The 13,418-nt window shown below is 45.6% G+C and overlaps 1 protein-coding gene across 3 annotated transcripts in view; it reads left to right on the top strand.

Annotated features, from left to right (window-relative positions):
* Window positions 1-548: 548 nt before the first annotated feature.
* GALNT7 (polypeptide N-acetylgalactosaminyltransferase 7) overlaps window positions 549-13,418 on the top strand; it is a 32,342-nt gene continuing 19,472 nt past the window's right edge. For 2 of the 3 annotated variants that reach the window (XM_078864973.1, XM_078864975.1), the window contains exons 1-2: window positions 549-945; window positions 4,439-4,965. In XM_078864973.1, the coding sequence (XP_078721099.1) occupies window positions 817-945; window positions 4,439-4,965 (656 nt within the window). In that variant the 5' untranslated portion in view covers window positions 549-816. The remainder of the gene's footprint in view (window positions 946-4,438; window positions 4,966-13,418) is intronic. The other variant, XM_078864974.1, reaches the window with a different exon arrangement.

Here is a 13,418-nt window from a genome sequence, read left to right as displayed (position 1 = left end):
TTGTTTCATATACCGTGCCGGGAGATCGAACTAGCTGGCTTCCAATATTTCAAGCCCAGCTCGCTAAACATTACACCGCCTTCTTCTTGGTTCTTTCGGTAAAGTCACGTAGAAGGGAAATAATAAAACGTCGTGAGAATTGTATTTTATAATGTTTTATTTTTATTATTTTATTATTTCCCTTCTACGTTACTTTACCGAAAGAACCAAGAAGATTAATCCATGCAGTCACGAAAGCTTTAAATCAAAATTACACCACCTTATTTGCGTGTTTGCACGCCGTATCGTTAGGTTAGGGAGAGAAAAAAATCCAACTTTACGCATCAATCTCAACCAACCCACACCCCCAAGCGTGACCAGGTATGTGACCACGTGTGACGCCTGTCACACACGCTCTAACATTCCCTACAACACATACGCCGCATTGGCAGCCTGCACGATGAGCGCCGCCCGGCTAATCCGCTCTAGCAAATACAATCGATTTAGGTCATGCCAAATAAAGACCCCCCAATATCCGCTGTTGCCGCCTGGCGGTTTGGGAGGGGGCGGGGTGAGAGCAATGGTAGGGAATGGACGGGGGGTCCTTATTTAGCATCGCGCCTCCCAGGGCGTTTAAAAGCGCCGGTTGCCCTTCCGTGGACGCTCCATGTGCCTGGTTCGGCAGCGGTGGCGCGCACACTTTTGCCCGCTCCTCGCTCTCCCACGTCCCCCTCCTTTTTATTTTGACGTCTCGTAAAATAACGCCGTTTCGTCATTCGCCGTGAAACTTTAAGGGAGAAGGAGGAGGAGGGGGGGCTGATAGCGAAGTGAATTAAAATGCGACTTAAAGTCGGAGTCGTTCTGCGCAGTGTCATCACGGGGTTCACACTCTTCGTGTTGCTGGTGCTGTGGTCTTCCCTCACGGGGCAGAGGGACAGCCCGCCCCGGCAAGACGCAAGAGAACAGGTCTGTTGACTCCTCTTTCACTGTGCAGTTAATACGCAAATATATACACCTTTATTTGATGAAATGATCACGCCGCTGTAGGCAATTGTTGGTTGTCCGCCTCTGAGAAACCGGCTTTGCCTGTGGAAAGCGGCCGCAGCCTGCGTGCAGGCCGTCGGCTTGGGGTTGGGCGAAATGAGCCGGTGAGGTTGACACAATGTGTCTCTCTGCGTTAAAAGATCAACGTTTGCTTTAATGCATTTTTTTTCCTTCAAATTATACGCGAAAAAAATCGATTTGCAATCATGTCGCTTTGCTCGTACGTAATTTATTTTAAGTGTACGATATTATGTGCTAATGTTATATGATTATGCCAGCAGTGGATGTATCATGGCTGGTGATCACTGGCATGTCATTTATTTATTAAACTTGTATCGATAATCAGCCTTGATCTAGCCACTGCTGGCTGAATGCCAACCCCAGCCAATTCCTCTGGCGGCCTCGCCATGGTTACACTTTTACCATATAAGCAAGCCCTCCCTGCGCACGACGAAACCCATTGTTGCTGTCCTTGTTTAATGAATCCTTAAGAAAATACCGATTGCCTCTTTTAGTTTTGCGTTCCCCCATGGCGTTTACCTGGCGACGGTGGTGGTGGTTGTTGCTGATGGAGGAGGGTCCAGCCGTGACTTGTTTCTTACCTTTTGGGTTTCCACACTCCGTCGTTTTATCATCGTCCTGCCTGCCATCTCTTCCTCCCTGTTTAGAACGTGTCGGAATACTCACCAATGTAAAGTTTAATAACTTGTTATTATACATTATATAAACGCGTCCTTGACTTAAGAAGAAACCCCCCCACCCCCCCCACTCGGAACCACACAATTCGCTTTTTGTCCAAGATCTGATGGACCTGTAGCTTTTGGGAGATTTTTGTTTGTAAACGTAAGTTAGGGAGATGGGGTGTGAGCCTAAGATATGCCTTCTTCCAGCAGTAGATGACTGGCTGATGATGATTATGATGCTAAGTACAGCCATTTAATTGTTTAGAAACCCAAACCGCAAAGGAAACTTATAGTGGCCTCAAGTTATATGGCATTCAAAACATGCAGGAGAATGGTCTTTAAAACATCGACTTTCTTGACTGTCCACGGAATGTACTGTAAAGGCCAATTGAAGGCTAATTTTGCTGAAAAGGTTTTTTTTAGTGTACCGGTAAATCTGTATAATTTGTCTATATTTATGTTTCAAATCCCTGCACGTGTAACCGGTATGCCTTGCGGGTAAAACACTATCTTTATATAAACTGCCTTTTTAACATATCCTGTTCGGTATGTATCGTTTAAAAATTGTCAAGTAAGAAGCCCTTTTGTAAACCCACTGCATCGCCACGCGGCGACCTGTCGTGGAAGACGTCCCCACCCACGCTGGTCATTGCTGGTTGGTTGACGAGAATACATATTTACTTGCGATGTTCACGGTAGTTGCAGTTTCTATAACATTTGAGCACATCTAACTCTCCCGTAACCGATTGAAACGGGATTGCGTTATGATTAAGAACAACGGCTGCATGTGGTCCGCATAGGCATACCAATTTTTATTACTTCTGTGCCCTGTAGATGCATAATTCCCAACTTGGTGCTGAACAGGGAGGGGTTTTTTTTGCTCTGTGTACAGTCATTATTAATGTTTTTCTCAACCTGTTTTGCTCTGCCACAGTTATGCATTGCACAATGTCTTCTCTCCCACCAGCAACATCGGCATGGATGAGAAATTTGATACAAATAATGACCCAGCATTTCTTTCCCCCCCCCCCCCCATGTTCCTTCCATAACAAAACCGCCAATTTACCTGAATTGTTTGCACCTGGTTATAAAAAAGTGGCCTGAGTGATATTACATTTCCCTGCAGAAGACTGCAAGAAAACTGGTTGAGGTTCGATATCAAGCTACGATATTGTCCAGAGTCAAGTGCAGTATATATTAACTTACAGCCTTTTGTCAAGTGCTAATTGAAGGCCTCCTCCGGGCGTCTCCGTAATAGGGGTGGTTTGACCATACTTCACCACATTAGTCAGTGCAGGGTGTCATCTTCTTGGTTCTTTCGGTAAAGTCACGTAGAAGGGAAATAATAAAATAATAAAAATAAACCAATACAATAATTCTCACGACGTTTCGGCCACAACGCAAGCAGCCGTCCTCAGGTGAAGAACAAAAAAAATTCAGTGCAGGGTGGTGAAGGCGGGATGGATCAAGGACCCAGGTCAGACCTCACCTACCGTTGCTGTTAGCTGTGGTCAGGGATCAAACTCGGGTTGCTAGGTTCGTCGAACGGCACACTTACCCACTCCGCCACCACCACCTCCTCATGCCCCGAGTATAAGAATAGTTATTTTCCGTGTACCTTTAAACTTTTTGAGTGTCTGTGTATACAGTTATATACACGGTAATGTTTGTTGTATATGCCACTTCACCATCAGAAGAGTGTGCGTACTGTGTTCATGCAGTGGCAATGGAGCCCTTGTTTGAGTCCTCGAGTTCCACTTCATTCCCTCTTCATCCCAGTTATAGCCGGTCTTGTCGGGGCTGCCGCGTGTACACTTTTGCATTCATGGACACTTAAGCAGTTTGCTCATTGCTCTGAAGATCACGCCACTGCACTCTTAAGCAGGATAAAGAGATTTAGCAAAAAAAAGTTTCTTGGCAAATGGTTTCCAATATTTACCTATGGCATATATATGTTGTTTGTGTAATGTCAGCTGGCCAGCAATGGTGAGTGAAATGCAACAGTGCTTGGTCTGTTTGCTGTACAGTACCTGTAATGTTTCACAGGTCATTTATTTGGAATGTCTCATTTATTTTAGCGAACATGCCTTTTTTTCTATCGTATTGTGAGCGCATTCGTGTGCAAATTAATTATTACGTGTAGGAAATTATAACTAAATATGATTCCCTTTAACCACAGAGCCTCGTGAATTGCAAGACTGTTTTGCAGGAGGGCCTGACCACATTAAGATCTTTATCCAATTCCATTTATGATTGTTTTGTTAAGTGAGTGGAAAAAGGAAGTACCCGGAAAACATCCACACGTGCAGGAATAACATTCAAAACTCTCAAAACAAGGATAAATGTTGCTGTACTGGCATCTTTTGGTTATCTCAGGCTTTTAGGATCACCACCCACAGCTCCCCCCCCACACTTTTTAAAAGTGAGCTTTGTCTCCGTGGACTTCCACTTGGATATCATTAAAGTTCATGCGTGTGTGTTTACATCGCTGAAAGCTAGTAACACTTAATCAATCAGCCTCTGCGCTCTGTTCCAAATTAATGTTTCCCAGAAGCTTTTTCTCAAATGTGGCAACCTTGAACTGGATTCGCCATCTGCAGCAGGCCTGCCGTTGCGATTCCCTGCCTTGGTAATTCATGAACCTCAGTGGTATCAGCAGCATGGTTAATTAACAGCACTGCCCTGATAATTAATATCCTTGTGTCCGCAATGCCTCGGACGTGCGTGTCTAGCAGCAGCAGCAGCAGAGGGAGCTGAACGAGCTTCCGAAGCCGCCTCAGGAGGATCGATTCCGACCCGTGATCCCCTGGCCGCACGTGGACGGGCTGGAGGTAAATCTCGAGAACATCCGTCGCCAGAAGCACAAGCGGGAACAGCCCGGCGACGGTGAAGCGCCAGGCCCCAAGCCGGATGGCGACGGTCTCGGCGGCGGAGACAAAGAACCGCTCGATCGCTTCCATCCAAGGGGCGACGCGGCCGAACACAAGCGGGCCGTCAACAAGCAGTACCTAACGTTCAAGCCAAACAAGGTGAAGTACCCGGCGCCCGTGCTGAAGCCGGGCGTCCTGGGCAACTTCGAGCTGCCGAACGGCGAGGCCCCCGGCGTGCCCGGCGGCCCCGGCGAGGAGGGGAATCCGGTGGTGCTGTCGCCCGAGAAGAAGGAGCTGGTGCCAGCCAGCATTAAGGAGTTCGGCTTCAACATGGTGGCGAGCGACGAGGTGTCGCTCGACCGCTCCATCAACGAACTCCGTCACGAAGAGTGAGTGTCGCTAACGCTTCCCCCCCCCCCTACCATGCTCGCAGCTGCCGGAGTAGACGGTTGTGGTTTGGTTGGTTTATTTTATTTTTGTCTTTCCAGTTTTTGGGTCGGTTGCATCCTCGGCGTCGTGTCACGAGACTATTTGTTCACTTGGAGCGTCTCGCGGGGCATTGCAAACCTGTGTGTTAGAGAGCCTCCGAAATCCCTTCAAGTGGCCACGTTTTCATCAGCACACTCTGCTACAGAGTAATGTTTGTGAAATGATTGTAAAATATAATATATAATTTATTCTTAAATTAAGAATTTTACTAAATTAAGGAAAAACTATATATTATAATATATATACACAGTTATTGATGATCACCTGGCTGAGACTCCGGTTTTACTACAGGTGGCTGAAACCCGGATTTGAACCCAGGAGCTTGGCGACGGTGAGGGCTCACTGCTCTGACTCCTGAGCCCGCTGGCCACCTCACTATGCAAATGTCTAATTCTTGCATGGGAATTGTCGCAAGCAAAGTCGTTGTTCTTGTACACACTTGTAAAAAGGATCGGGATTGCCTGGAGAAAACCCACACATATAGCGGGATAACACATGGTAATTTCAGTTGACATCAACATCCGACGTTTGTTTCAAGCCACCGGTAATACTCTTTATTGATTCGAATTTGACCAATACATAAATAAGATATTTATTAAAAAAGTGAGAATCTTGTCGGGTGGTGGAGGCTTAATGACAGGAAGTTTGGCTTAAAACTACCACATGGTCTAAGCCTTTAACAAATATAGATCATGTTCCATAGTATTCATTCACCTGCGTGTCAGTTATTCACCTGGCTTTATCTTAGAGTTAATTTCTGTCCCTCCATGGAAATACTTTTACCTGACTGTTTACTAAGATAAGTTTTTTTTATTTTACCAGGTAAGGGCCTACTTGAGCTATACAGCTCTTTTTCAGAAGTGACCTGGCTAACAGAAATGATAGATGAACGAAGTAGCTTATGTGGAAATGCATGGCGGCCAAATACTCTAAACGTGTCATTCTAAATGTGGAGGGAAAAACCGGAGGACCCAGAGAAAAATCTATGCAACCATCGGGAGAACATGCAAACTACAAATATACAGGTGTCACAGAGGTCGCAAACGGGTTTTGATTCTGTACCCGTACCTGGCCGCACCAGGGTCGCAAACGGGTACCCGTACCCGTACCCGGCCGGGTACGGGTAGCCGGGTATCGGGTAGGGTACGGGTATCGGGTACCCGATTGCGACCTCTGGGATGTCAGGGTCGGGATTGAACCCACGGCCTCCTGTATACGAGGAGAGGTAGTTAATATTTTGCCACCGTGGACGCCACAGTGGCGAAATGGCGTTGGTGACTCTGCAAGTGAAATTTCTCCAAGCCAGCATTAGTGCAGTGATGCATTGTGCAAATGGCTCCGGTGTGTCTTCAGAGAGCAGCAGTTCCTGATTTTCTTTTTTTTTCATTTTTGTTTTTCAGCACTGGTAGTAAAGCAAAGGTGACCTTTCAGGTTGCTCAAAGCGGGCACGCCTTGAGTACAGTTTCTCTATAGTTTAATTGTCTTCGGTTGGCCAGAACGTAGCTGGTGCCACATTGACAGTTTTGCACCAAAGAAAAGGCGACGAGTGTTCATAGTGGCTGTTTTTGGTCAAGTGAGATCAGAGTTCATTGTTCGGTTAGTGTACATAACTTAGCAATCCCTTTCTCTAGCCGTTCATGCTGCCGATTACCTGCTCAAGCTCACACTTGCAACCTTGGCCTCTGGCTTTGACTGACTGGCTCTTTTCTTTCTATAAAATAAACATTCTCACAGTATCTGGACATCGTCAGGAGACGCAGTTACGCTTAGACGCTATATAAATCCACATTGTACTGTATTGTAAAGGAGGGTGTGTTTTGTTGCTTCATGTACATTCAATTTCTGGGTACCAACAGTGGTTTTTGGTAGAGGTGTGTCATTTCACTATCGCAAGCTCGTAATTTAATACATCGCTCAGATTCGAGGGTCGTAATTTAATCAAAGATAATTTTTACCTTTTTTTACACACTATGCAGGATGGAGGTGGGGGGGAGTCCCATGAACCCATTACCTACAACCCATACAAAATGAGAATAATGGATGTTTACACAGGTGGTTCGATTTGTGTGTTGTGAACTTGAGACTCGAATCGATGTGGATTAATCGGTTCGACGTTACACTCCCAGCAGTTATGAACCTGGCCTGCCCCTCGTCTAAGTTGAGGAGAGCTTAAAATGACTGCAATGCTAAGTGCAGTGTCGTACACAAACTCATTTACGCCTTGCTATGGAGCATCGTGGGTAAAGAAAATACAGTTCGACGCACTCGAATATAACTCCATTCTTTCTCGCCACTGGAAAATAATACTCTTTTTTTACCAGCTAAGGCCCACTGAGCTACATAGCTCTTTTTGAGAAGTGACCTGACCACAAACGATAGCTCAACGAAGTGGCTTATCATGTGGTGTAAATGTATAGCATACATACAGAGCAACCAAATACTCATAAGTGCATGTTTCTAAAGGTGGAGGGAAAAAACAGAGAACCTAGAGAAAAATCCACGCAACCATGGGGAGAACATGCAACCTCCAAATATAAAGCTTAACACATAGGCTTTTGCGACCAATATCCATAAAAGGCTTTTTTTGTGTTAGATCGCATAAATATAATATACAGCTGGTGTCAGGGTCGGGATCGAACCCACGACCTTTATACCATGCGGGGAGGCAGTTCACGTCTCGCCATCGTGGCTACACATGTACCCTCCTGGCCCCCACTAACCACACTGACCAGTGCGGTGAATTTTGGTCGAGTAACTCCCACGACCACCTGTGGAGTGGCCCTCGTCCATCGATGGATTGACCAAAAAAAGGGTTCTACTTGTACAGGTATAGGAGCCTCTCAGAGTAAAAGTGACCGGGGTCCAGGGTGAGAGTGCAACAAAAGTTTTTACCCCCCTTTATGAATATATACGCAAACATGTATATGTAAACATATTCCTCCAGGATACACCTGGAAGACGTAACTCCATGCAGCATGGTCTCTCAACAATGCTCGGTCAATTTGCCGAGGTCGATTTGCGTTTGCCAGGTCGTGGTCGGGCTGCGGAGGGACACTGAGCCACCTAAAGAGGAGTCGATGTTGTTTGCACAGCGATAAGGCAGTGTGTAGTGCGCTAATGATTAGCCATGTAATACCCTCTCTGGCAGTCATCCATGACTGGGCTGGCTCTGCTGGTTGGCTGGCGTGCGAGATCTGCAGGAAAGTTTCCTGTTTGCATCTAGAACGACGTGGCACAACCTTAGCGGTGGCTTTGCTTGGTTGTGGGGGCGTTTGCGAGTGCGCCTTGCATATATTTATCTTTGCGTGCAGCACAGCGGTTGGGTCTGACTTAATTCTTATTTGCATACAGGTTTCCACAGAACAACTTGTTTTAAAGCAAGTCCCCCCCCCCCCCCCCTCTTTGTGGGCTTTTACGTTTTAAAAAGCAAAAGAAAACCTCCGTGCACATTTCAAGACTCCTGTATAATGTCACCATATCACCTGGAATCCGACCGATCCCATCAAATCACAGAAACTAAGCAGGGTTGTGGCTGGTGGATAGTGCTTGGATGGGTGACTGCCATGTGCAGGTAGGTTGTTGCGAGTCTGCGTGGCTATGTGGTGGGCAGCAGAGGACTGTCCAGCAAAATCCATTTCCTTAACACGAGTATTAACACAAAAGCTTTCGCGAACAATGTTATTCACGGTAACTTATCTTTGGGTTCGATCGCGGAAATGTGTCGTGAACCCACTTCCACTCGACCACAGGCAAGGTTTAACACGTGAGAAAAACGTGCCAATTTGTTACTGCTGTTGGAGAGCAAACCCACAACATTTACAATTCGAGTACGACGTTTCGCTGGTAATTTTTCAACCAGCATCATCAGGTGATTTCCAGTATTGCGAAGACATCTTCCTGTCTTCAGTCTTAAATCTGGTCAGGTGATATCATCGCTGTGTGCCTACAAGTGCGAAGGACGGGGGGGGGGGCAGCGGTGAAGAACAGGAAAGACTTCTTCACAATTTTGGCAATCGTGTGGATTGATGCTGTTTGTAATCCCCAGCGAAACGCAATCTCACCCAGAAAGCTTTAACAGGAAAAATCCGTTGTTGTCCATAACGTCGGGGATGCTCTCATCTCGCCGTGGATTGACAACAGGACCGCACGCATCACCGACTGTTGTGAACCTTGGAATAGAACTTGGCAACGATTTGTTATCGGAGTAATGGGGGCGGGGAAGGAGGCTGAGATGGGTGGGACACGTGTGCAGGATGGAGGGGCGGGGTTACCGAGACGGGTTTTCACGTGGCACCCAAAGGTCTGAGATAAAGCGGAAGAGCATAAACCAGATGGTGTGAGAATTTATAAGTGGACCTTGAAGATCAGATGTTGACCTTGCAGCAACTGCGGGATTTTGGAGAAGGATGCGGGTTCGTGAGTTATGGAGTCATCAACGGCATTGACCATGAGGACCTCTTGACCTTTGACCTCTTGACCTCAAGACAGTTCAGGTGTCTCGCACCCCCAATAGTCCAGTCACTTACTGGTCGGGGTTGGTGGATCGAGCACAAATGGAGTCTGCGTCTGCATGAGACACCGACCCTCGAGGCAATACAGCAAGCAGTTCTGCTGCATACTGCTCGGGCTATCTGTGCATCATTGTGACTTGCACATGTGACTATTCATCCACCACAAGTATATAAATACGCAAAGTAATTGGCCAAACAGCCCAATGCAAATCAGTCCTGGAATTTTCCCATTTAGAAGTCTGTGGTTTCCAGTCCTCGGTGATGGGAATTCCATATTCCCAGGAATAGCCACAATTGACTTCCACCGATGTGATAGTCGTTTTTATCTTACTTGGAACAATGCCGGTTAGTGTCTTTCAACCGAGATTTGAATTTGTACCCTTCTGTATGTACGTATGTCCGTTGAACTTTTTTTTCACACCGTACGTAACCAACAGCGCTCATCAGATCTGCTTGCTTTTTAAGCATTGTGCTGCCCCATCGTGATACACACATTACCTAAAGGGAGTTTTGTGCCAAAATCTCGTACTTTCAATGAGGATAATGTTTTTGTATGCTTGGTCATACCGGGAGAGATGTACGCTCTTGGATATCTCCTCACCCTTTGCTCGTCCCCCCCCCATCCCATCTGATCTGTAATTTTAAAACTGTAAATGGTGGAGCGGATAAGTGGCCCCAGGGCTGATGAGCCTTATGAGCCAAATTGTTGGTTCAAAGGTGAAATATATTCAGGATTTTTACCTCTTCACCATTAACTGCGTATCACAAGCTTTTCCCATGACACGTCAATCATTGCAATTGGTGGAGCAATCGGAGGCGTTCTCAGGATAAACGTACATACCGAGGTTGTTAAGTTATGTTCTTTTTCGTTTTATCGATACTTACAGCAACTTAAAAAAAAAAGATGAATCTGTTTACCATCCTTCACGAACCAGCGTGGTGAAGTATGGTCAATCAAGCGGCATGACTGACATGATGTGGCGAGGTCTTCATGCAGCAGTGGAATATGTGATGTATTCTGCACGGAAAGGGTTGTCACTTGACTAATCGCATCCGAACGTGCCGAGCGGTTTGAACGTTTCTCGCGTGCCAATCAGTTTTTGATTTAATCGCGAAATTGACCTGAATTTTGACTCAATTTCACGGCTTTTGGAACCGGTAATCGACTCCATCGACAATTATCGAGCAAATCTGTAACTATCCTTCAACCCCAGTTCATAATCTGCAGATTCACCCGCTTGTATACCGGAGGAATTCAGTATTTTCTATATAAATTTTTATATGTTCACCGGCCCACGAGCGTGGCTTGTTCGCGGTGCCGTCATCGTCTATTTCCACACGGGCATGCTGCTTTTGCTCTCTAATTGTAAAATCCCTTGGCGGTCGCTGCTTTGTGAAGGCGAGCATTATTAGAATGCAAGCTGCGGTGCAATCGCGCTCTCGTCAGTAGTCGACGTAGCGGTGGGTGGTTGGCTATGTAACAAAGCCGAACAAGCCTAGCAAACATGCACTACTAAATGGCTCCGACGTATTAACAAGGCCGTCAATGTAACAACATGGAAAGAAGTGCATTAGTCAGGCATGGGCAGTGCGTCATGTCCAACAAGGACAAGAGATTTATATATCTATTTTTTTGCAGTGTGTGTGTGTGTGTATTTGTACAATTTGCAAAACATTTTGTGGTGTATGCTGATTATAGTGTGGCCTCCTTCAGTGACTCTCCGTAAGTAAATTTGAACAAAACATTTGGGAGGCACATTTTAGCCACATGTCTTTATGCTGATATAGTGGGAAAATTATTCAAAGTATCTATTGCTGTTGAAACCATGGTATTTCTTAATAAATATTCTGCAGGATTATCATCGCATTTTCACACATTAGGCAACCTCGGGCAAGATTTTTTTTTATTCCCCCCCCCCGCCCCCACGATACATACGTGATGTAATTTTGAAGGTAATTATAGTTGTATAAATTTGGGCTTATCGATTTGAGTTTGATTTGACACATACGCGAATCTGTTTGCACCACCGCCATCGATGTTTGATGGCGATGATGCAAATACATTTCCCGCACCTCCGATGAACACGGTTGACTGTACGGTACAAAACAAGTTCTGCATGCATACATATATACATGAAAAATGTCACTACGTCCGACACTGCGGCATAGTGCGCATTTCTCGCTCGCCAACAAACGTGGATGCGTTATTTCTACGTGAATGGCAGTCCAAATTTGATTGACATACTGTGCCTAATTAAAACACCACTTTCATGATTATGAGAAATTATCCAGATCTTTAAATTGACCGCAATATTCACGCAGAATTGTGGAACTGCACTGTTATATTATGTACCCACTATATTTGGGAGTTGTTTTCCATTTACACTTTTAATTTGGCTCGTTGGCATCGCGCCATGCAGTGAAGAAATGTCTGTTCGGAACTGGCTGAAGGAGGTGTATTGCCATCCCATGTTAAAGAACATTCTCTCAAAGATCACATGGCAGAAGTACTTATTTCGAGTTCCCTTTAATTGCCACTCATTCATACTCTGTGAACTACACTCAAAGAGTTCTGTGCGGGTCTGACTTTTTTGATCCGTGATCTGACCCGAACTCGTGACCGAGCAGCTCCTAACCTGCAATCCGCTTCAACACCAACCCGACCAAAATCTGATCTGAACCAACAAATATTTTTCCAAGGGTGCTCTTATTCCCATAATGTCTTGTATGGTAAATTGAAATAATGTTTTTATAGTGGTTCGAATGAGTCTGGTGCATCATGGGGGACTTGCGATGAATGTGACCCAAGTTGCCAGCCATAAAAACATCTTTATCCTAACCCAAAACCGGCCTCTATGTGGGTCACACCCGTGAGTAAACCGTGGGTACCTGACCCTATGCAGGACTTTAGTCCGAACCCCACATTTTAAACCAGGATCTCAGCGGTGCCAGCTCTAGATGCAACACCTGTCCATCTCCAACATTATTATTAATATTTTTAAATCTTGAAATCGCACTCCATTCTCACTTGCACACCCTACAGCTGCATAAGTTACGCACACACTGGCATCCGAAACGGGGAAATGCACGTGCTCTCACATTACGTTTCTGGCAGTGTTCCTGCAAAAATGTCTGATTTTTTTTCCCATGAAAGCTTAACTTAATTTTTTCGTGATGATCCTGCTCGAAAATGTTTTTGGTGATTTAAACTCGTGGTGAATAATGGTCATAAACAACCCCCATGATCCTCGTAGTGTGAGAATACCTTAATCCAGCAGTGGAGTGACATCTTGTTCTAGCATTAATAGGTGCCCGCTTAACAGAATTTGCTCCAGAAGTCTGAGAAGTTTAATAGAATGTGTGTATTTACTTTCACGTGTGTTTTTTGTGCATGTCTGGCCCTGTTTGTGTGTGTTTGTGTTGTTGGGGTGTGTGTGTGTGTGGTATCCATGTGCTAATGTGCAGCTGTAGAATTTTTCTCCTGCCAATTGAGCAGAAGGGGCTCGGTGCCGGGGTTGCTGGGATGGAGGCACTGCTAGTTGCGGCGCAAATAAAAATGTGCAGTCGACTTCGCTTGCACAACCAATGCGTGACTTAACGGGAGTTGACTGTGCTTATTGTAAACTCAAGATGGTTGGTGAAAACGGCCCTTTTATTAGCTAATTGTTGAATGAATACCGTGTCGGTTATGTGGGTTGTTAACCTACTTTTAGCTCGCTGGTTCTTGCGGTATTGGTGAAGTTTGGGGTGACAAAAACCAGTTCAGATTTCACTTGACACTGATGTTAGCTGTGACCGGAAATACAACTCGGGTGGCCGCCAGTTTCCGAGTGCATTGCGCA

This window comes from Lampetra fluviatilis, chromosome 19 (genome assembly GCF_964198595.1).
Source record: "Lampetra fluviatilis chromosome 19, kcLamFluv1.1, whole genome shotgun sequence".
NCBI classification, from domain to species: domain Eukaryota; kingdom Metazoa; phylum Chordata; class Hyperoartia; order Petromyzontiformes; family Petromyzontidae; genus Lampetra; species Lampetra fluviatilis.
The sequence above is the reverse complement of the archived record's forward strand: the minus strand, read 5'-3'. Positions and strand labels throughout refer to the sequence as shown.